The 25,848-nt window shown below is 31.6% G+C and overlaps 3 protein-coding genes across 4 annotated transcripts; 2 read left to right on the top strand and 1 right to left on the bottom strand.

Annotated features, from left to right (window-relative positions):
• Positions 1–2,273: 2,273 nt before the first annotated feature.
• On the top strand, positions 2,274–5,448 carry LOC142171601 (CRIB domain-containing protein RIC10-like). Of its 2 annotated transcripts, none has more exons than XM_075234798.1 (5): positions 2,274–2,634; positions 2,868–2,953; positions 3,055–3,152; positions 3,256–3,340; positions 4,833–5,448. In XM_075234798.1, exons 1-5 carry the CDS (start codon positions 2,525–2,527, stop codon positions 5,036–5,038), a joined length of 585 nt encoding a protein of 194 aa, XP_075090899.1. In that variant the 5' UTR covers positions 2,274–2,524; the 3' UTR covers positions 5,039–5,448. The 2 variants fall into 2 exon arrangements, with proteins under 2 accessions (XP_075090899.1, XP_075090898.1); XM_075234797.1 differs by having other exon boundaries at positions 2,277–2,634; positions 2,802–2,953.
• Positions 5,449–6,515: 1,067 nt separating this feature from the next.
• On the top strand, positions 6,516–9,044 carry LOC107766159 (COBRA-like protein 10). The gene is made up of 2 exons (XM_016584902.2): positions 6,516–7,065; positions 7,147–9,044. Exons 1-2 carry the CDS (start codon positions 6,522–6,524, stop codon positions 8,556–8,558), a joined length of 1,956 nt encoding a protein of 651 aa, XP_016440388.2. The 5' UTR covers positions 6,516–6,521; the 3' UTR covers positions 8,559–9,044.
• Positions 9,045–22,823: 13,779 nt separating this feature from the next.
• Positions 22,824–23,396, bottom strand: LOC142172029 (uncharacterized). Its single transcript, XM_075235780.1, has one exon. The coding sequence runs from the start codon at positions 23,394–23,396 to the stop codon at positions 22,824–22,826; it is 573 nt and encodes a 190-aa protein (XP_075091881.1).
• Positions 23,397–25,848: the final 2,452 nt, after the last annotated feature.

The raw sequence follows: 25,848 nt of genomic DNA, 5'->3' as shown, positions 1-25,848 counted from the left end.
CCTCGTACCTTGGTTTGATCCACTACGGAGTCGACCTTCGATGCAGCTCCCTGGTCCCGGTCAGATAGAAAAATTGGGTGAGTTCGGTTTTAACCGTATACACATATATAGCGGGCGAACAAAAGCTATTGATACTACATTGTAGATATAACCCTCGACACGAATCCCCTACCATATTTCCCATTGCCCTCCTTTCTCAACTATACGTCTAGCCCGTGACATGCTAAACAACCCAAAAAAATGGAGATATGATGTTTTACATTTGGTGTATCATGATTTGAAAAACCTAAAACTGCAACCCAACATCGGATTGGGATGGGTCCTGCTTTGATATCAAAATAAATAGATATTGGGGTTAATTCAACCCCAAAAGCTAGCTCAAGAGGTGATAATCGCTCGAATCATCCTTTCCTTCACCACCGATGTGAGATTCTCAACAGTTTATTCAATTTAAGAAAAGAATTCCAAATTTTATACTGGTAAAAAATAGCAAGGAATGGTAGTGGATGTGGCTAAAAAAAGTGTAGGAGAGGGGTGGGTGGCATGTGGGAATTAGTTTAGTTCCACGGAGAAGGGAAATTAACTAATTAATGAACATGTGTTATGTTTTGACAGGGAAATATTCTCATCCCTACAAGTAAGCAAACTAAAGATTTTCTGATGCTGAAATTTTATCTACCTAACCAATCCCAAAGTCGAATTGTGTTTTTATATGAACCCAGAGCTCATCAATTAAAGGGAACTCTTACCTTGTGTGATGCTTTCTAATGGATATGTTAGTCATGACTCATAAGGAATATTAAGTCAACCCGAATAATATCTCACAAAATCCATACTACTCATAGCATTATATTACTATGAGTTTGTTGATAGTAAGGGCGATCCATCTTGATCAATGGCGGAGCCATATATATTCAAGAGGCATTAATTGTCACACTCTGTCGTCCAAAAATTATACTGTATTTTATAAATTTATTTTTTTATATTTTAATCTCCATAGTGAAATTTTTTACTCCGTCACTAATCTTGATGTGACTCACGACAACAAGAAATCAAAACTATTAATCGGTCAATGTTTGCTCGTTCTTCCTTTTTCAATTCCAGATGAATTGAACAACATGATCTTAACCTATCATTTATTCAATTTGGCTGATATGATAGCTAATTCTTTTATTTTTGCATTTTTTACTAATACCTAATTGATAAGGAACTTGAATAACTTTTTTAGGTCCAATTCCATCAATATATAAGAATTAAACCGTTATATTTAAAGTGTTATTCAGTTAAAAGAAAAAGAAAAAAAAAAAAAGGATGAAAAGCTAAGTTATCAATCGTAGAGCTAACAGCAATAACTAACTACCAATTCAACAAATTTGATTATTCTAATCACCTATATTTGATAATAATTCTTTTACATAATAATTAGGCAGGTATTTGCAGAATATTTAGCTAGAGTTAGAAAATAGTATTTAAAATTAAAGTAAAAAAAATTATTCTGAAGTAAAAATTGAGTATGAGTATAAATTTCTCTTGGGAAAAGTGTAAAATATTTGTAGTTGAACATACTCTACTACTTATAGCCAAGAAGAAGAAAGAAAAAAGAAAAACTCAAACTAAGAGCACGATTGGCCAGTTTTTCATTTTTTTTTTCGAAATCAGTGTTTGACCATAAAATTTAAATTTTCACTTGAAGATAAATTTTGGAATTTTTCGAAAATTTAAAAAATTTCAAAAAGTTATTTTTCAAAATTTTCACTCAAATCACTCACAAAAATTCAAAAACAACCCAAAATTATATTCATGTCCAAACACAACTCTAATTTTCAAATACCATTTTCACTTAAAAATTATTTTTACTTTTTTTTTGGAAGTTTACAATTCTTAGGTCCAAACACCCACTAAATATGCTCTTCGAAAATTGGGATATCTGTTTTTTAATTTAAATTTCAACAAATTATTAACTTTAGGTGCCATTTTCGACATACTAGTACTAGAAAAGAAAAGGACATGACTCCTCGATTTACTCTTTCAACAACAAAGCCACCTACACGCCAACAAAACATTTACAACACTATAACAATAACCCATTAAATGTCATTTAAGTATTTGTTTAGTATGTTGTATTAGTGGATCATTTTTCTTATCATTTTCCATTTTCAACTATGAAAATAATTCAGAGTGATATCCTATTTCTTAAATTTCTATAATTATTGCTATTATATTTTTTAATATGAAATCCCCCCCCCCCCCCCTTTCTCCTGTGTGTACTTGTTCTTTGTAAACTAACCTCAACCCCTTTCTTTTTGGGGAGGTTTTCGTGGTTCTCCACCTCTAGCTTCTCACTTTTTCTCTTTCCCTTCTTGGCCTAATTTTTCTTCTTCAACTCTCTTTGTATCATCTCATTGCCACCTATCTTACCTTCTTTCTCTTTCTCCTTTTTTTTCCCTTTTCATTTCTCATATTTTCTAATTGATCCATCACTTCTCTAGGCCTTTCTTCTTCATTCAAACTATATTGTTTTTGCATGGTTGCTTTTTCAGTTATAACATGTTTATTATACCTGAAATGCTTCAACAAAGATAATGGCCAATGCAGCAGCAAGTTGAGGAGAATTAACAGCTTTTATATAAAAAGGTATTCTACTCAATCCATTCCACATTTTCTAATTTGGTTTTTCTTTTGTACATTTCAATCCCAAAACAGAACCAAGAAAAAAGATTCAATCTTTGCATTATGCAAATTTGGTTCTGTATATTGAAAAGGATAAAAGTCAAATTTTTTTTATTGTGTACAATTTTTAGGCAAAGGAATTGGTTCTTCACATTTGTGTGGTGCTTCTATCTGTGTTCTGTTTCATATCTGAGCAGAGGGTTATTGTTGCCTTGGAGTTTTGCTCACTCTTCTATGGGAACCAAAATGAAGGGGATCTACAAATATATCTCTAATATTTTTGGTAATTGCCTTTCTTCCTTTAGCCCCATATATTCTATGCTTTTTCTCCCCTTTCATTTTGAATTATTTTTTGACTGAGGGGAAACTGGGTTCTGATTACAGTTGTGAAGGAGAGGGAGATAGAGATAGGATATCCAACTGATGTAAAGCATGTGGCACATATTGGTTGGGATGGACAATCAGGCAATGCCCCCAGTTGGGTATGTCTTAATTTCTTCATCATTCTTTGGTCCATATTTGTATGAAATGCTTTCATCTTTTTCTCATGCCTAATATTTTGTTGTTTGTTTTGGAACTTTATAGATGAATGAATTCAAGACTGGGCCTGATTTTGCAGCAACTTCTATTGGTAATTCTGGTTCTGCACATTCTCCATGGGCATCTCAAGGTTAATATTTTTTGCTTCTAAAAATCCCTCCATTTCCCTCTTGTCTGCTCCTCTCAGTACCAAACATCTATGTGACAATCGAAGAATAATGACCAAAAGATGTGTTTTATGATTTTTTAATCTATTGAGTAGTAGTTGAGTTGGAATCATTTTGAAAGAATCAGAAAGAAAGAACAAAAATAAAACAAGGGAAGTGTCTGATATGTTGCTTTAAAACATGTGCAGTGTCCATAATCAGACAATGGCAGTAGGGTTTTGTCACGGGTTGAGTTGTGATTGAAATATGATAAGCTTGTCCTATGTTTTGTACTAATATGTAGAGAAATCTATTAAAAAGGACAGGGCAGTTCTTTCATTTTGTTTTTTAAATTTTTAATTTTAAATGGTCTGTATTTCATTTCTACTATTTCATAGGGGAATGTAAATTTATACTTGTATGTTTTCAATGCGTAATATTGCAACTGACATAATATCAAGTGTCATTTGAAATGAATTAATCTAAAATAAGGATTGAAATGAAATGCTAATTAGTTTGCATTTCAAATCCAATTTCTATTAGGTAAATCTGAGTAGGTGCAAATACTTGCATAGGGCCAAATGCCTCCATCCAAAGGGACCCTAAAAGATTCTTTGCCTCAAGCCAGGGAAAGCTTTGGACTTAGCTGTCTTAGAAGAAGTATTTTTTTAACTTGGCACCAGAAAGGGACAGTTTTTATGTGCTTTTTTAGAATAATGGTAGCTGTTAGGTAAATACTGTCTCGCACCAGCTACACCTTAATTTAGTAATTTCATAACATCTAGATTACCAAACAATCCTCTGTGAAAAGGTTAGAAAGGAATATATATATATATATATATATATATATATATATATATCTTTGTAAGTCATTCTTTGAGTCAGAATCATGGAACAGGGGAATCATTCAATTGACTAGTAATACAAGCATTTCACCGCAATTAAGCTTTCATCTTAGTTCTCTTTGAAGCTAAGCTAATCCAAGGTTCATAAAAAAGTCTGTGATTTTTGCTCTTGGAGAAGAAAGCAAGCAACTAGTTCTACTAGGATTTAAGGCACACTCCTTTGACTTACCATTATCACTTATTTTGACATGAGACATTCAGTGTGAAAGGGAAGTGCAAGTTTCTTGATATATCTTGAACAACTTTGACGCGAAAAAATTTCTAGTTCAAATACTGACGTGTGGTCTGTTTATAGGTCATTCAACTTGGTTGTGTCGCTCTTCGTTTATATCTTTGAGCGAGAACTTTAATAATAAATGCCAAAAATGAGAAACGTATCACTTCAAGTGCCCCGTAAATGAAAATTTAACATATCATGTGATGACTGATTTCTAATGCCAACTTCTGGATGTCTTGATATGAGTTGATTCACGAAATTTTGTTATAGTAGATGTACCAATCCTGATTTTTGGTAGGTAGTTAGGTGTTGTTTCTTGTGTGAAAATTTATGCTTTTTTTCGCTTCTTGACAGATTACACAGAATCAATGAGACAGCAACCAGCATCTGAGCTTTACAGGGACGTAGCACCTCCTAAGAAACAGAAGCGGAGGAAGGCCAAGTCAACATCCTCTCCCAGGTCAGGTTCATCATCCTCATCAAGGTCATCACGAGCAGAAAAGTCCAAGGCTAAATTCGTCGAAGGCAATGCTAAACCAGTGAACATAGAAGTGGCTTAATTTTACAAACTCGTAGCTCAAAATAGCAGAGAAAATTCTGTCATTGCCTAGCTATTGAAGTTGTTTATAGTCCTCATGAAAGGATTGAAGAGAAAGGCGAGGAGGGTATAGAAACTTGCGTAGATGTAGAGACTGTCACACTGAAAATGTTATTAAGAAATACCGAAGAAAACTAAAAAGTAGGAGGGCTTAGAGATGTGAAACAGAAGGTGAAAATCTAACTCCTAAAACCAGGACAATGTTTTGGGAGAATTATAAATTCTTTTTCCTCTTTTTTTTTTCAATTTATTTTTCTACTAGTTTTATCTTTCCTCTTCTTGGAACTACGACGAGGAAGGATCGTGTAAAGAGTTGAATCATTTAGCCTGTTGGTTGAAGATTATGTTAATGCTAATTATTTGATTTGAACAAACTCCATGGATTTTCTCATACTCTTGGTTATGGATAAGCTATTGTTTGGACTTCAATGTCTCTAATGGAATGTTGCAGGCTTTCTTATAATTTAAAAAAAAAAAAAAAAGAATGTTGCAGGCTCATGTAATCTGAAAATTTTGGATTTGATCACATATACTATTAGTACCAACTGAATGAAGCAGCTAATATACTGCAGATTGAACACCCTCAATTTGTATAGCTACTAAATAAGTTTCACATAACTTTGATGAGTAGAGTGGAGAATTGGACATTTTATTTTGCAACCTTAAGGGGTCACCTTTAAAAGGAGTTCATGCCCCTTTGCATAAAATCATCTAAAAATATGGCCTGCCCCTGATTCTCCTTTTATTACCCCCTAATGGGAAGTGATTTTTTTTTTTTTTAACCGCAAAATGTTTCATTTTTGTTAATTTTTCGCTTAGGTCTTTTTTAGAATCCAGCTGGAAAAGGGTAAGAGAAACATAATTTAGAGATTGATTCAATATTATTATTTCATGAAGAATTCATTTCTTAAAATTGTAGGGGTCTAGGACATTACAGCAGATCTGATTGGTTTGACATTTAAAAAGAACCAAGGAAGTAAGAAGAAAACGAGAAACGAAATAAAGGGCTGTATTTTATATACTATAAGGAAAACGAAAACACTGCTAAAAGATCTAGGGGCACAATGGTCAAGCTATTTATAACCAACAACAACAATCCAGTGATTTCCTACGAGCAGGGTCTGGACTCTAGTGAGTGTAAGATGTACCGGTCTTACACCTACCCTACGAGGGGAGAGGGGCAAAATACAAAAAAAAAAAAAAAAAAGGTATTTATAACCAAAATACAAAAAAAAAAAAGTAAAAAGATTGAATAACCGTTGGTAGTTTGGTCCCGCCATTTCAGTCGTAGCTTACATGGAGGAAAAACTTTCGTCTGACTAAGTCTTCACTTAATTCAAGATTATCATCCCAAATGTCTCTTTCTCCTCTCTTTTTCCCCCTTTTTTTCTCCTTGTTTCCCAAATCTTGAAATCTGATTGACACTTTTGAAAGTTGGAAAAAGAATGAAGATGGTCTCAAAAACCACAATCGTTTACATAATCTTGTTTTCTGTCACTATTAAGGCACAAGATTATGATGGTAATTCACCACCTGCACCTCCCCCTGCAGAAAATGACTGCAATGGCATTTTCTTATCCTATGTATTCATCTCTAGAACCAAAGAGCTTCCCCATTTAAAGAATGCAAGTGCACAGGCCTGGGCCTTTAAGGCTATGGCAACAGTACTTAATGCTGGTATATATGAGCTCAAGAACTGGAAAGTCTTCATCGGGTTTCAAAATCGCGAACTCTTAGTCTCAGCTAGTAATGCTGTGTTAGTAAATGGTGATGATTTCCCAGCTCCTGTTGGTAATGGAACTTACCTAGCTGGCTATCCTCAGACAGATTTGAAAACGTCGATTGATACTGCTGGTGATTATACACAAATTCAAGCCGAGATTGAGTTAACAGGTACTCAGTTTGGAATCAGGCCACCGGGCTATCCCATGCCTAAAACTATTAAGCTTGTCAATGATGGATACAAATGTCCAGCACCTATTCGAAAATGTAAGTACGAAATTAGCTATGTGAATGAACATTTTTGTTTGTTTGAATTTTGAATCTTGAATTTTGTTTGTTATGTGACAGCAACAACAATGCACGTTTGCTGTGTAAAAGATCCAAAATTTAAGGCGAAGAATTTCACAACCAAGTATTTCCCACGCCAAAATGGTGATCTTTTGATCTCTTATGATGTTATGCAAGCCTATCCGAATAACTATCAAGCACAAGTGACCATACAAAATAATAATCCTTTGGGACGCCTTGATCAGTGGAATTTAACTTGGGAATGGATGAGAGGAGAATTCATCTACTCAATGAGGGGTGCATATACTCGCAAAAAGGACTACTCGGATTGTGTCTATGGTGCTGCAGGACAGTACTATCAAGACTTTGATTTTTCTAAAGTACTGAACTGTGAAAAGAAGCCAACTATAGCTGATTTGCCTCCGGATAGAGCTCAAGATAAAGATGTTGGGATGTTACCATTCTGCTGCAGAAATGGTAGCATCATGCCAAGTGTAATGAATGAAACCAATTCAAAGTCTGTTTTTCAGTTACAGGTATATAAGCTTCCACCAGATTTGAATCTAACAGCTCTTTACCCTCCTGAGAAATGGAAAATCATCGGTGTTCTTAATCCGGATTATAAATGTGGACAAGCCTTAAGAGTAGACGAGACACAATTCTCGGATCCAAGTGGACTTCAAGCTACTGTCACAGCTATTGCAAGTTGGCAAGTAGTCTGCAATATCACCAAGCCAAAGGAAAGAGCGAACAGGTGCTGTGTTTCTTACACTGCCTATTACAATGATTCTGTAATTCCCTGCGGCACTTGTGCATGTGGCTGTGATAGTTCTGTTAAATGCAATCAAAAAGCACCAGCACTTTTTCTTCCCCCAGAAACACTATTGGTTCCATTCGCGAATAGAACAGAGAAATCCGTATATTGGGCTAAACTAAAGCACTATCAGGTCCCTAGGCCGTTACCTTGTGGTGACAACTGCGGGGTTAGCATAAATTGGCATGTTGATTCAAACTATAAAACAGGATGGACTGCTCGGATTACTATATTCAATTGGGAAGAAATCAATTTCGTGGACTGGTTCGTCGGGATCCAGTTCAAGAAAACTGGTTCTGGCTTTGCGCAAGCTTACTCTTTCAATGGAACTTTACTTCGAAATATGAATGACACAGTTTTCTTGACAGGACTACCTGGTTTAAATTACTTGATAGCAGAAACAGATGGACAGAAACCTGGAGACCCTAGAGTACCCGGAAAGCAACAATCCGTCCTTAAATTTGATAAGAAACATTTAGGAGGTATTGATATAGTAAATGGGGATGGATTTCCAACTATGTTGCTATTCAATGGAGAAGAATGTGCACTTCCCACTCATCTCTTGTCAGCAAATGGAAGAAAACGGCGTGCAAATTCTTGGCTAATCGCCATCATAACATTGTTAACCTTCTTGCTGATGCTAAAAGACCTGCAATGATAGAAAACTGATCATGGTTTTGGCTGTACATTTCAAGGAAATGGAAGGAGATTCTCAAGTGAAACTTAGAACTGACAGTCTATCTTTGGAAGTTTCCGTTGCTAACCTCACATTAGTATACCACCATATTCAAATATGATAAATGGAGTGATATTCTCAGTTTCAAGAACACAGGAATCACGTATTGCAGAGTGATTCTTGAGGCTGCTGGAAATTAATGCACACTGAAGGACTGCTAAAGGAAAATGAAGAGAAAGAACTGAGTTGCTTCATCCAAGAACATGGTCTAATTTGTGTCAAATATGAAGATCACAAAATTGGTACCCTTATATTGATCAGGTGTTCGGAAATATAACTTTATCCAAATTTCGTTCCTTCCTAGTCTCAATTGTGTTCAGTGCTTGGATTTTAAGAATCAAAGTTTCTCCTAAAAGAGAGAGTTTTCAGTTTGTAAGCTAAGCTCCATCTATCATATGCCTTTTTCCAGATTGTGTGAGCAAGATTTTCTTATTTCATGGCAAAGGTAAACTCTTTTTTGAAAAGGAAGTTTGTAATATAAAATGTAGGTAACGTTTCTCTTTACTAAAATAGCAACAAACAAACAAAAAAAGAGACAAAACAAAATTGTACTTCATCAGCTAACTTATGTAGTTGATGCTAATGGGCTAATTCAATTAAGAAGACTAAAGTCCAAAAACACAGATTGGGCTTATTCTCGGGTGAAATTCAAAAATAGCCAGATTTATAAGTGGTAATTGAAAAATAGTCGCAGTTTCAAAATAAATCGAAATTTAGCCACTTTTCATGTAAAGATAAATTTGAATGAAAACACTGTTCAAAATCCGGAAAATATTCCAACATAATATACTGGAGTTCGAATTTTTTACATGTGAACTTCCAGCATAATATACTGGTCCAGCATAATATGCTGGAAGGTCATACATAGGTGCTCCAATCTCCAGTATATTATGCTGGAACTTTCCGTGTGCTAGAGTTCCAGCATAATATGCTAGAAGTTCATACACAGGTGTATCAATCTCCATTATATTATGCTGGAACTTTTCGTGTTGCAGCAAAATAGTGGCTATTTTTTAATGATTTTGCAAACGCTGGCAAATTTCAATTATCAGTTCGAAAACTGGCTAGCCCGTGCTATTTTTACCTTATTCGCTGGCCATTCCAGGCCCGCATTAGACACAATCCGGTGGGAGGGTACCTTGTTGCATTTATGCTTGTGAGAGGGCAACATGACCAACGATCTTAATAAAAATGTTACACATCGTTGAAAAAAATAAAAATTAAAAATGCCCTACATACATTTTTCAGAAATAAAACATACCCCTGTTCAACAACACAACTATGCATTAAACAAACGAAGCTTTGCATTAATATTTTTAGTGACGATTTAATTAACACTTAGTTTGCGCTTGATCTTTAATTATAATAAGCTTTATGTTTACCTTTCAACAACAAAGAAATGAAAGACATTGTTTCACAGTAAATATCAATGTAACATTCCAAATCTCGCAATTGTTGCTGTAGGAATTTAGATCGAATAGAAAGGAGGCTTTTGGAGGAGAGTATTAGTTAAAGAGCCAAAGAATGAAGTAATGAAAACTCAAATGATTATTTTCTATCGTGGTGATATTCACGCGAATATAGTATCTTTTGCATAAATTTCTGTATATATATTAAAAAATTTATTAAATCTAAAAATATTTGATTGTAAACATAATTACTATTGTATATTATCTTGAGGTTAACCCTTCCAGTAGTATCGACCATTTACCCCATTTCCCTCTAGATTTCATCAAGTGGTCATGCTAGAGACATAAACAATCATGGATAATTAAATTATGAGATTCTTCCGAATGATCTAAGAGAATTTTAGTTATTCTCTTTCGTTTTTCTTAATTGAAGAAATAATTGAAAAATAAAACATCAAGTACAAAAATGAGTAATAACCTTTAGTAGAAATTGGTACGATTCAATTCAACATTTTGTTCGTTCGGGTTTGATTGTGAGATAGGTATTTACAGAAAATCAAAGTACGAAAATAACTTCTGATCATCATAAGCAGTCCTAATTAATAACAAAGTCAGCAGATCACAAAAAGAATATATGGGAAGGAAGGAATGTTGCTTTCAATATATAAGCATTTAAATAATAGATTCGAATTCCAAAGAAATGTGGTTGTGACTATGAAGTGCAGTTGGGATTTAGGGGGAAAAAGTAGGCAAAAGCTGATTTTAATTAATGCCACACATTCCAAGCTTACTACGGGGAACTTTAATTTGAAGGTGACTTGCATATATTTCTCCGTTGGAAATATCTTAATTGACATCTACTACAACTAATTATTTTAATGTACTCTATCATTAAATATACATTACCATTTATTATTCACCATACAGTCGCTATCCCTATCTTAAAAATTTGTATTTTCACACATTTAATAGAGTGTAGGAAAGTCTGTTGGGCGCTGGACACCAATGATTCAAAGACAATAGAACTCGAACTCATACATAATGTTTTTATTACGACCTTTTAGTCACTTAGTATTCGAATCTATATCTATCTATATATGATAAAAGAAAGATGCATAAGCATCATATCAAGACAAGTTCATAACAACAAAAAGCCAAGTGATATTATTAAGACAAAATAAATTACCTTTCTAACTAAAAAACCTTTTAAATTTGAAATTTTGAATTAATTAATTACTCTATTTGAATAAATATATTAATAAATATAGATAAATCCATTCAAAATATTTAAATTGAGAAGTAGTTTCAAGTTGGAGTTTTAAAATTATTTTAAAATAAAAAACGAAAATAAAAAATAAAAAATCAAATTAGGGAGTAGTTTCTTCCTAATATGGTAGTATAAAATAAAAAACGAAAATAAAAAAATATAAATTACAAATTTAAATTGAGGAGTAGTTTCAAGTTGGAGTTTTTAAAATTAATTTTTTTTAAAATGAAAAAAAACTACTAATTCAAATTGGGGAGTAGTTTCAATTTTAAGACTTATAATTAGAATTATGATGAGAAAAATCGTACATATATACATAACTAAAATCATAATAAATAAAGAGTCATAAAAGAAGAATTAAAAATAATTCAAGCGATGTATATATATATTAAATTTCTCATATAGAAAATTTTAGTCAATAAATAAAACTCATAATTCCCTATTGAAAAATGTAAAATTATAAATATAATTAAGATATTTATACATAATAAAATAATTATTATTAAATATATTGGTAGATTTTTTTAATCAAAATACTAAAAGGCTTATCTCTTTACTTTTGATGAATTTAAAATTATAATTTAATTAAAAAAACTATATTATTTAAATTTTAAGTAAAATACAAATGAGAAAACGAATCAAATATTACAGTAGAAAAGAATGTATGAAAAAAGGGGATAAAAATAATGTTAGGATATTTGTAATTTGAATTAATTTTTTTAAAAAAGGTAAGAAAATACTCAAAAAATTTATTGATAAATTTAGATAATTGAGAAATTTTAAACATTATAATATAAGATTAATATTCTTTTAAATTATCTGCACATCGTGTGGGTTCTAACACTAGTCTATATATTATTAAAAGGAGAGAAAAAAGCCCTCTTCTTAAGCCAAATGGCAGCCTAGAAAAAAGTCACATGACATAAGTAGTTAATAATTAGTTATTGATTATTATTTTTGAATTTAAATATCCATAAAATAATAAAATAAAATAGTTTATAATAAAAATGAAATTTTAAAAAAACTGTCCCATTCAAATTGGAGAGTAGTTTTAAATTGGATTTTTTTAATTATTTTAAAATAAAATAACTGCCAATTCAAAATTTCTTTGCTTTTTCTAATAGTTTATTTTAAAATAAAATTTTATTTATTCAGAAAATATCTATATATTATATTATTGAAAGGAAAGGAAAAAGCCCTCTCCTTAAGCCAAATGGCAACCTAGAAAAAAGCCACATGGCATAAATAGTTAATAATTAGATATTTAGTTAATAATTAGTTATTGGTTATTATTTTTGAATTTAAATATCTATAAAATAATAAAATAAAATATTTTATAATAAAAAACGAAATTAAAAACATTATCCATTTAAATTGGAGAGTAGTTTCAAGTTGGAGTTTTTAAATTATTTTTAAATAAAAAATTGCTAATTCAAAATTTCTTTGTTTTTCTAATAATTTTTGTTTTTCTTTTTAAAATATAAAATAAAATAAAAATATTCTATTATGTTATAAAAAGAAAGTAGCATATAAAACTTTAAATAAAGTAATATGCTAATAAAGTTTCTATTAACAATGCAATAATACTAAATATTGGATAATATAATAAAGAAAAATACATAACAAAAAAGTTATTCGATGCCTATAAGTCTCTTTAATTTAATAGAGATTTTATTCATTAAAATTCAGATAATATTATTGAGAACAATAGAATAAAATTTAAAATAAAAAATATTTCAAGAATAATAAAATATATATATATATATATATATATATATATATATATATATATATATATATATATATATATATCTTAAGATGTATATATAGTATATAAATCGAATATTAATATATTAAATAAAGTAATATGCTAATAAAAATTCTATTAACAATGTAAAAATACTAAACATTGGATAATAGAATATAGAAAAATATAGAACAAAAAAGTTATTCAATGATTATATGAGTCCCTTTAATTTTATAGAGATTTTATTATTGGGCATATCATATTGACAAATAAGATGACAATTGAAATTTATTAAAGCAATACGATCTAATATATTCAAACAAGCCCGATCATAATTTAATTAATATTTTTAATATTAATCGCGCATTGCGCGGGTACGACTACTAGTATTATTAAAAGCCAAAGAAAAAGACACTACATTAAGCCAAGTGGCAACCTAAAAAAAGTCACATGGCATAATTTGTTATTTAGTAAAAAATTAGTTGTTGGTTATTATTTTTAAATTTAAATATCTATAAAATTCGAAAATAAGAAGAAAGAAAAAACTACTCCTCTCTCTCTCTCTCTCTCTCTCTCTCTCTCTCTCTCTCTCTATATATATATATATATATATATATATATATATATATATATATATATAAAGAGAAGTAAATAATTATATGATGCTAAGTGGCATAACCAATAGATTTTTAGGACAAAGCTCCAATAAAGTGGGAGTTTTAAAATTATTTTAAAATAAAAAACGAAATTAAAAAAAAAAAATCCAATTCAAATTGGAGAGTTGTTTCAAGTTGGAGTTTTAAAATTATTTGTAAGACAAACCTCTTACAAATTTGGAGATTCAAAAAATTATTTTAAAAAAAAGGCATAAAGAAATTAACTACTCAAACATGGGTGAATATTGGTTTCGGTTAGTTAATTTCTTTGTTTGTTTTGTTTAAATCATTTGCGTTTTTCTTATAGAAAGGCCAAATATTATATTAAAAAATCTCAGTGCAAACAGTTAAAATCTTCATTTGTTTTCAGTTTCATTATTATTTTCCGTTATTTGTTTCAGTGTAAAATTCCTTTGTGATAATGCATGATACGAAACAATAATGATTTTGTTTTTTGGGTTTCCCACTTGGTGTCTGGTACCAGCATTGGAGCCTGACTATATCCGGATTCGCGCCGCGTAGGGCCCCATTTGGGAGAAACGCTCCCTATCAAAGATTTTTCCATACTCATGGCTCGAACTCGAGACCTCTAGTTAAGGGAAGAGCAGTCTCATCCACTGCATCATATCCTTTAGCGGTAAACAATAATGATACTATGCTTATGTACAAGTACCATATTAAAATATGGAAATCTAATATTTCGAGAGCTTCGAGTACAACAAATTAATTTCATGTTTTATTCTTCCATTCAAAGCAACCCAACGATGTGTCTGTGATTAATATCTGAGCTATACCGTACCGCAGAAGAAGAAGAAAAAAAAGAGACACGGTAGCATGGTCCAACCTCAATTATGATGATGTATTCCTTGTCTCTAATGCATTGAGTCACTTCTTCAAAGTTTGTTCGTCGTAAACTTATTAATCTGACCTAAATTATTAAATTTTGGTAAACGTCAAATTATTTCATACCGGCGGATTCTAACATGTCCTTATTTGGTAAAACATGAAAAAGCTCTCTCATAGCTCTTTTTGCAATTAGCCATTCTAACATATCCTGAATTGCGTAATGGCATGCAATCGTGCATGTTTGACTCTAACAACAACTGAATGCTAGGACGATTTCTAAGTTATAACACTAAGCTTTCGTAAATTCCATCTTAAAAACGCCATGCATGCTGGTCATATAATTATGACTTTTATTAATCAAAATCATATAATTTTATTTTTTCTCACAAACAAATCATAAAACTTTCACTTACTCATACAAAAATTATAGTGACTAAAAAATACAACTTTTCAATAGTAGTATTTTCTAATCTTATGATTTTTTATTTTTTTTATTTCAGTTTAATAAATAATAACCCAATTAAAATAGAAAAAATTTATATTTTTAGTAGCTCCCAAAAAAATAACTAATATATATATATATATATATATATATATTCTTTTTTTTTAGACAAGAGTGGGTTGCTATAGTGGTGAGCACCCTCCACTTCCAACCAAGCTCTTGTGAGTTCGAGTCACCCCAAGAGCAAAGTGGAGAGTTCTTGGAGGGAGGGAGCCGAGAGTCTATCGGAAGTAAGGTCTGCGTACACACTACCCTCCCCAGACCCCACTAGTGGGATTATATTGGGTTGTTGTTATTGTTGTTGTTGTATATTCTATTTTTTAGCGAATGCAATTCGTTTCGGTATCGGTTAATTTTGTACTTTTCCCTTAAAATAGAAATGGCACAACCCAACCTATCCAATACCTATATGCATAAACTAAAATAATAATAAAAGTGAATCCTTCCCCCACAAAAATTTTTGTTCGAAATGCACGAGATTCTAAGAAAAAAAGGTATAATTAGAGAGCACTTGAAATAAAAATACTATCAATTTAAATGAAAATCTTGAAAAGAAAATAAAAGATAGACGTATCGTGTTTTGGAGGATTCACTTTTAGTATTATTTTAATTTTTATATATAGATTTTGGGTCGGGTGGGTCGGGCCGGTTTGGGTCATTCCTACTTTAATTGGATTATTACTTATTAGACTGAAAATAAAAAATAAAAACCGTGGGATAAGAAATACTATTGAAAAGTTATATTTTTCGGTTCCGCCTAGTCCGTACTAGAAAAGACTCGGTTAAGGTCAACAACACATGCGCGAATACTGGTCGGTCTAGAAAAGGATTTTCCCTCTCTAAAACCGTCGAAAAGGTCTCTGCCGGGATAGATTGCCAAAGAGGAGCAATCATCCACTTTGGGAGAACGAATCTGCCTCATAGGATGGCACCTGTCTTCCAACCTGATTTGTGTGTGAGTTAGTGAAAATTATATGATTTTTATATGAGAAAATTAAGTTATATAACTTTAACGAAAAAAATTTATAGTTGTATGACCATTCACATACACTCGTGAGGTGATCAATAAAATAATAATAGTACCCCCAGTAGTCATTATCTTATACTGTTGATCGAATTATTTCAATGAATGATTTTTTTTTTTAAAAACAAACTATTTTATTGATCGCATTTACCAGCAAATAATCTAAATTATTCTTTACAGCTTGTTTGGATGGTTGTTACCTATTGTATCGTATCGTATTATTACTTTAAATACGATGTTTGTTTTGGTTGTTACTTAAATTTTATTGTATTGTTTAAATCCGTCGTTACGTAACGACAAAATGTGTCACTTTATGTAACGACCGATTTGGTGAGGTCGCGTCGTTACCTAATCTTTTTCTCTCAATCTAACCCTTCATTATAATAAAATAATTTTATTTTATCATTTATCCTATATTTTTATATAATAATTTTACCCCGTATCATAATTTTTCTTTATAGTATTACAAATTTATTCTTCAAATTGCTGGTGTGTGATATCATGAAACGACATCAAACGATATAATCTATCCAAACATTGTATTTATCAAACAATACAATACAGTACAATACGATATATTATGAAACGATATGTAACAACCCTCCAAACAAACTATTACGGGGTTCCAAAACCCAATGTTCAGTTGGTGACAATAAACCATCTAAGGGTACGCTGCATCGTAAATTTAGAAACATATACTATATCCTTCGGATTATATTATTGTTGAATAAACCAAAGGGACCTCCCCACCCAAAAAAAAAAAAGTATGGGGATGGCTTTTAAAAAGAACAACATTAAAAAAACAGTAAACATGAAAAATACAGAGTACTGGAGTACTTAATACGGCGAAGAGCCAAATATACCCCTGTATTTTTTAAAATGGGCTATATATATCCCTCGTTATACTATTGGGCTATATATACCCTTTCCGTCATACTTTGGAACAAATATACCCTTATTTTGGATGGAGTGCCACATGTCAACACCAGATGAAAAACCCTTTTTTTTTACCTGATCCGTTTTAAAAAACCCACCACCCGACCCGTTTTAAAATTCAGTTTTTTTAAAGCATATATTTTGTAAAAACTGAATTTTTTTTTTTTGTAAAAACTGAAAAAAAAAATTGCAAAATATATATTTTTAAGTCTTTTCAGTTTTTTTAAAGTATTGTTTTTATAAAAACTGAAAAAAAAATATTTTTTTAAAAAATGCTTTAAAAACTGAAAAATATATATTCTGTAAAAACTGGGAAAAAAAATTGTAAAATATATATTTTTAAGTCTTTTCAGTTTTTTTAAAGTATTCTTTTTATAAAAACTGGAAAAAAAAATATTTTTTAAAAAAACTGGAAAAAAAAAGACTCTCCTAAAGCAGTGGACTACATATGCATTAGTTTTAAAAAAATAAAAATATTTTGTATTTTTTTTAGTTTTTACAAAAAAATACTTTAAAAAACTGAAAAAACTGAAAAATATATATTTTGAAAATTCCTTTTTTTCCAGTTTTTACAGAATATATATTTTCTAATTTTTTTAAATTTTTTTTTTTTTCAGTTTTTACAAAAAACATAATTTAAAAAAACTGAAAAGACTTAGAAATATATATTTTGTAAATTTCTTTTTTTTTTTTTAGTTTTTACAAAAAAAAAAAAATAATTTTTACAAAATATATGCTTTAAAAACACTGAATTTTAAAACGGGTCGGGTGATGTATTTTTTAAAACGGATCGGGTAAAAAAAAAAAGAAATGAGTCGTTTTCATTTAGTGCTGACACATGGTACTCCATCCAAAATAAGGGTATATTTGTTCTAAAGTTTGACGGGAAGGATATATATAGCTCAATAGTATAACGAGAGATATTTTTAGATCATTTTCGAAAGTATAGGAATATATTTGACCATTTACCCTACTTAATATCCTAGAGAAGTTAAGAATGATTCAAATTCCAACAAAAAATTGTGACCCCACTTAAATTCCCAAAGTCGTCTACATTATACCCCTGTTATTAGTAGTAGCTTCCAATTTAGGGCATTGACCAATCAACTCTAGTCCCTTTGGATGTTGATATGTTCATTACCTTATCTTCGCTAATTATTTCTTTTTGTTTCTTCTTCCTTCGCTCTTTTCTCTCCTCCTACTCAAAAGAAGACTTTTTCGAGTATGCTTGAACCAGAGTATGGGATTAGAAGTTTTCCCTTTATTTTTAGTAATACCACCCCTTGAATCTCCAGCATAAGTGAATATATTGTTCATCGATCAAAATATCATTGAAACATTAATTCACTTTTTATATATGTAAATTTTGGTATAGTTTTCATTTGAATTAGAATTCAGTAGATTTATATTATTTATTCACATTTGGTATATTTATTCTAATTCCTATTAGAAATGAAGACGATGACTCTGGAATAAATTTTGACTCTACGCTATTGAAACTTGAAAAAAGAGTTTTTGAAATTGAGTTGAATTTTTTTTTTGAAAGTTGAAGTTGTGTTTGGACATGCATTTTATTTGAAGAAAACTTGGAGTTTTGTGAGCGAAAGAAAAATTTTCACCCAAAAAATGCCCTAAACCATTTTTGGGAAGTACTTGGAAATTTTTGAATTTTTTTTCCCAAAACATGATCATATTTCATAAACAAATAATATTTTCAAAAAATAATTAAAAAATAAAGACAAAATTTATGACTAAACGGGAGCTACATAATTTGGACACATGAAAAAAGAACGAAGAGATATAAAATTGAAGAATAGTAGGAAAAAAAGACTAAAGGTAGAAGATTTGAAAAAACAAAGAACGGGCTAGAAGATATGGTGTGTGTCACAAGATAAATGCAATAATTTAGGGATAATTATTATATATAGTAGCAGTACATCCCAGTTTGTTTAATATTTTGTCGTATATTTTATTACTCTTGAAATATTCTTTTATTTTGAAGTTTATTCTATTATTTTCAATAATACTGTCTGAATTTTAATGAATACAATTTATATTAAATTGGAGGGACTTATATAGTCATCGAATAACTTTTTTGTTCTGTATATTTCTTTATTATATTATCCAATTTTTAGTATTATTATATTGTTAATAGAAATTTGTATTAGCGTATTACTTTGTTTATATTTTTGTCTGCTACTTTTTTTTTGTAATATAATAGAAGATATATATTTTATTACTCTTAAAATATATTTTTTATTTTAAATTTTATTCTATTGTTCTCAATAAAATTGTCTAAATATTAATGAATAAATACACTTTTTATATATAAAAAACGAAAATGATTTAAACAAAAGAAAACTAAAATTAACTAACTTAAACCAACACTAACCCATGTATGAGTAGTTAATTTTAGGTAGTTATTTACTTTATGTCTTTTTTTCATTTTTTTAAAAAATAAATTTTTAATCTCCAAATTTGTAGGAGGTTTGTCCTAAAATGTGATACTTATTAAATTTTTATTGTTACACTTGGCATCATCACATTGATTTGCTTCTCCTATTCTATATTTTTTTTTTATTTTAAATTTTATTCTATTATTCTCAATAATATTGTCTGTATTTTAATGAATAAATATATTTTTTATTTATACAAAAAAACGAAAATGATTTAAACAAAAGAAACAAAGAAATTAACTAACATAAACCAACACTCACCCATGTTTGAGTAGTTAATGTTAGGTAGTTAATTTCTTTCTCTTTTTTAATTTTCTTTTTTTCTTTTCTTTTTAAATAATTTTTGAATCTCCAAATTTGTAGGAGGCTTGTCCTAAAATGTGACAATTATTAAATTTTTTGTTGTTACACCTGTCATCATCACATTGATTTGTTACTTTCAAATTTGAATTGAAAATTTTGTATTTTTTATTTTAATATAATTTTAAAACTCCAACTTAAAACTACTCCCCAATTTGAATTGACAATTTTTAATTTTTTTTATTTTATTTTTTATTTTAAAATAATTTTAAAACTTCAACTTTGTTAGAGCGTTGTCCTAAAAATCTATACTTGTCATCGTATGATTATACCACTTGGCATCATATATATATATATATATATATATATATATATATATATATATATATATATATATATATATATATATATATATAGAGAGAGAGAGAGAGAGAGAGAGACTACTATATTACGAAGAAACTACTCCCCAATTTGAATTAGTAATTTTTTATTTTTTTATTTCGAATTTTATCGCTATTTAAATTCAAAAACAATAACTAATTTTAACTAAATAACTAATTATGCCATGTGGCTTTTTTTCAGGCTGTCACTTGGCTTAATGTGATGCTTTTTTCTTTGGCTTTTAATAATATATAGATTTTTGAATCTCCAAATTTGTAGGAGGTTTGTCCTAAAATGTGACAATTATTAAATTTTTTGTTGTTATACGTGGCATCATCACATTGATTTGTTACTTCCAAATTTGAATTGAAAATTTTGTATTTTTTATTTTAAGATAATTTTAAAACTCCAACTTAAAACTATTCCCCAATTTAAATTGATAATTTTTATTTTTTTTATTTTAAAATAATTTTAAAACTCCAACTTTGTTAGAGCGTTGTCCTAAAAATCTATACTTGTCATCGTATGATTATACCACTTGGCATCATATAATTATTTTACTTCTCTTTATATATATATATATGTAGAGAGAGAGAGAGAGAGAGAAAGAGACTACTATATTAGGAAGAAACTACTGGTAATTTTTTATTTTTTTTATTTCGAATTTTATCGCTATTTAAATTCAAAAACAATAACTAATTTTAATTAAATAACTAATTATGCCTTGTGACTTTTTTCTAGGCTGTCACTTGACTTAATGTGATGTCTTTTTCTTTGACTTTTAATAATATAATATAGATATGTGTTTAAGCCACGGGTTGATTTCTTGCTGAGTCATGGGCATAGGGTTCAGTTCGTGTACTTGTGAAACAGCGCAAGCGAATAGTTTCATAGCCTGTGCTCTAAGTTTTTGTTTGAAATTGAGACAAGTTAGTTTACTAAGATTCCTACATATTAGTACCTAAAAAATAATAACAATAATTTAATACTTTAGCGAAGGGTTAAAGACCCACTCAATGTCATAATATTACGTTTTATCAAAGATAGCCTCCTCCTCCATGGGATCATGAGATAAATACCGATGCTAAAGACAGTAAAGAGTAAAAGCTATCGCTGCTGTCCAAATTTGGTACCCTTAATATATATCGGATTCCCACCTGAGTATTGCATTTCCAGAAATACGTATATACATACATATGACTATATGAGGATGTATGTGTGTGTGTGAAGAAGAGATGGAGGGAGCGCATAAGAGTGAACATTGATATTGTGTGAAGCAAAATGAACCTTGTGCCGAACTAAACCCAAAGAGTACTAACTAGTCAGATGAGGATAACTTCAGACTATATAAGGGAAACATTCGCTTATTCCTTCAATCAATGCGGAACATTTTAACAGCAAGCCTAGAGCTAGAGATTTAGAGCGTTTGTCACGTCCTTAGTATTTAATTAAGTACACGTGCGGCACTTAACAACTCGCTCACGATCTTGCATAACTTGGTCACGTTCTTGCTATGCCAAGTCAGTCTTACCACACTCAAAATCGCTAAGGGAATGTTAGAACTCTCTACAAACCTAGAAGATTTCAAGGACTTTCCTAGCAAATCCATAGGGATTTAGGGTCTTCCTAAGAAAATTTCCATACTTCTCTAGAATCTTCTCACAAATGCTAGTATTCCTCTTATGTAAGCTTCCACATGGCATTAATATATGCCAAATAGCACCTACGTGGCATGATAATATGACGGATCATGACACTCTCCCCCACCCAATTTTGTGCCGCCCTTGGCACAAAGCATCAACATGTACGCGCGCACCTCGCCTTGGCGTCACGAGAGATCTTTGTTCATTAGCCATGATGCTCTATGGAGTGATTCACCTTCCCATGTCACAAGGTACTGGTCACCTTTCTTTTTGCCCAATTTGTACTTTGGACGGCTAGCAATGATGACCTCGATCCTCCGCCCATCAGATGCTTGTCCTTGCTCTTGGCCTGAATCTCCCCATGACACAACCAAGTCTAGCAGCTTCTGATGTATCGGGTCCATACTTCCACTCCCTATTTGGCTTCCCTCAGTGGTCACAGCCTTGCTAGAAAACTTGACCCCTCTTCTTGGTGCATCGTCCAAGTCTGAAAGCGTGGCATCACTTTGTAATTCGCCATCCTCTTCAACTATGTCCACCCAACTTTTCTTGCTGCCACCATGCTCATTGAATGGTGCCAAGATAGGCTTTGGAATCCCCTACTTTCGGCTTAGATTCCAAGTGCATCCCCCCAATGCAGGCGGTCCCTCCTGTGTTACATTTGTGTGCCTGAGCAACGTTCCCGATCATTGCTACAAGTTTGCCCAACTCTACTTATTCATTTGCGCTATGTGATCCTTTACAGAAGTAGCACCCTCCCTTAGGCACGTACTCCCTACCGTTTTTCGGCCCCTTGCCATTTCGCTTGGACCCCAGCCCGTTACGGGATGGCCCCTCGCCATTGCCCTTGTATACCTCGGCTATACATTTTCCGTTGTCCTTGTCATGATCTCCCCCACCCCTCTCGGCATTGCCTTCTTTGAACTTGGCATGCTCCATCTTGAAGTCAATGAGCAACTCGGCTACCGCTATGGTCTTATCCACGTTGGCTACTTGATGTCTTCTTAACTCCTGCTTTACCTAATTTTGTAACCCATCCATGAAGTAGAATAGTGAATCTTCCTTGGATAATGACGGGATTTGCAGCATTAAGGTAGTGAACTCGCGCACATACTCCCGAATTGTGGCCGTCTGTTGGAGCTCCCTTAGCTTCTGCCTAGCCTCATACACCACATTCACAGGGTAGAGTTGCTTCTTCAATTCCTTAAACTGCTCCCACGTCTCAATCTTGCATAGCCCCTTCTCCATGTCAACATACTTACGACGCCACCACAACGCGGCAATATCTGAGAGGTACAACACAACAGTGTTGATCTTGGCCTCATCATCTTTCACTTTGTCGTGCCTGAAGTAGTTCTCCAAGTGGCAAAGGAAATTCTCCACTTCTTGTGCATCATGAACACCTTTGAACACCGGTGGTTTGGGAGCCTTGATCTTGGCCTCCCTCGTCACAATAACATTACTGTCTGCCTCGGTTACGCCAACATTGACATGTTCCTCGAGTAATTCTATCTTTGCCTTCATAGCATCGATAGTACTCAAGGCCTCCGTGAGTCTGCATTCCAAGGCAGAGATGGTTTGCCTTAGCTCCATCTTAGTCTGTGTACATCCCTCCAAGTCATTTCAGATACTCTCAATCTCCCCAAGAGTGTGTCCCTCAAGAACACTAAGGGTGCCTTCCACCTTCCCCAAGCGTTGAACAAAGGTCTTGACGGCATCCATCCCCGCATTCACCTTCATCACCCACTCTTTACCGAGCGATACGTCCTCCGTCAGGACCTCCACTTCATCCTCGCTCGCCTTAGTGGTGGATGGTTCTTGGAATGTAAGCCCCTCATTTGGCACAATCTCGGGCGGCACCTCCTGGCTCTTGTTGGTGGCATTCCTCTTTTTTGTTACAGCTCTTCTTTCCAGCAGCATCCTGGATGACGTTGGCTTGGGTGTTGGCAGCGTTAATTTCTCCGTCATTCGCCATTCCCTTAGTTGCAACCTTTGCTCTGATACGACGTTGTCACGTCCTTAGTATTTAACTAAGTATACGTGCGGCACTTGACAACTCACTCACGATCTTGCACAACTTGCTCACGTTCTTGCTATGCCAAGTTAGCCTTACCACACTCAAGATCGCTAAGGGAATGTTAGAACACGAGAGAATTGCCAAAGGAAACTTTTGTATTAGAGAGAACTTGATTGTTTTGCTTGGTGAGTTACAAATGAATGGTCCCGTTTATATACTAGTCTCCTAGGGGCTAGTATGTAAATATTAATTGTTACACAAATCTTTAATATTTACAAGATAAGGGCTTTTTCTAGAACTCTCTACAAACCTAGAAGATTCCAAGGATTTTTCTAGCAAATATATAGAGATCTAAGGTCTTCCTATGGAAATGTCCATACTTCTCTAGAATCTTCTCACAAATACTAGCATTCCTCCTATGTAAGTTTCCACATGGTATTAATATATGTCAAATGACACTTACATGGCATGATGATATGGCGGGTCATGACAGTTAACAATATAATATGAATGTCCAATATTCGGTAAACTGAGAATAGAGAATGGTCTAACTCTAATACGAGATGACAACTTATTTTTTTCAACAAATACGTACGGACATTCTAATATGATCATATTTGAACATCAAAATCTGATAGCTAGGTGTATGATTTTATGTATGAGATGCTGATACAGTATTTATCTTGTTACTTAAAGTTAAGAATGCAAGTAAACAAAGAATTGACCATTAGATTTACCGAATTAGAAAGTAGTTATCATCCATTTATGATATGTTCAACAGAATATGAGATTTCAAGGATAGGATTGCGAAAATCTGAGGTGGCAGGCTCTACCCTTCTGAATGCTTTTACTCATTGACTGTAAAGTGTAAATATAATAATAATAATAATAATAATAATAATAATAATAATAATAATAATAATAATAATAATAATAATAATTATTATTATTATTATTATTATTATTATTATTATTATTATTATTATTATTATTATTATTATGGTAAAAATAAACACGAGTCATCTTTCTCTTTTAATCTTGTCTGCATTTGCAGTGGATAACAAAAAGAAATAATGAAATTGAAGAGATTCATTCTTTTTTTTTTAAATGACGATATGCTCAGATCACAACAAAGGAGAATTATAAAGCTGAATTAATCAAGGTTAATTTTAAGAAAATTCATTAATATTTCTTAGTCGTGATTTCAGTATTCATATGCCAATGGAATTGAGATATTAAGACGTTCATAATTTTGTAAGGAGATCAAAATTAGAAAATTCATTAGAATGTCCTAAATATACATAGAGGAGTACTAAATTTAAGATTTTTGACCTTGAGAATGACGAAGTGATAGATGGAATCGTTCAGTAGGCAAGTTAGACACTTTTTGTGGAGTATATATATAACTCGTGTCCTCTAAGAAGTTTTAGTTTAACTTCTATTAAACTAACAGTATAAAATAAATTTTGAACTATCAAATCATCTACAACATAACTACAAATAATTATTTATAATGTGAGATTAATATCCCCAAATAAACTATAAGTAATATGCTATAACAAGTTAAAATACAATATTGAACTAGCTACAATCTTTATTCAGCAAAATGCATCTTATTCAACAACAAAAAAGGTGGTAATATATTAAAAGACTTTAAATTAGCTACCATCAAATAACTCTAATTACAATGATCCTTCTCATACTTGCATAATCAACAAGAAGATTCATAGGTAGTAAAAGAATAGTAGTAGGCAATTAATTAAATTAAAACAGAATACAGCATGCAGAGAAAAATAAGTGAATAATAGGTTAATTTTCTTTTCCTTCTTATCCCTTGTTTCATTTACAACAAAGAAAAAAAATATGTACTGTACTTTAATTATAAGTTTAGAGGAAATGAAGGAATGGGAAGAGATAGTGTTGAGACTCTTGAATCCAGTAAGAATTGAGCTGTGTGCATGAGGTGTTGCTGTTGTTAATAAGAAACCATAATAAATCTGTTTCACCATACCCCTATAGTGGAAATTT

The sequence above is a fragment of the Nicotiana tabacum genome, chromosome 17, assembly GCF_000715075.1.
Source record: "Nicotiana tabacum cultivar K326 chromosome 17, ASM71507v2, whole genome shotgun sequence".
Lineage (NCBI taxonomy): Eukaryota > Viridiplantae > Streptophyta > Magnoliopsida > Solanales > Solanaceae > Nicotiana > Nicotiana tabacum.
This window is presented reverse-complemented; position numbering and strand designations above follow the sequence as displayed.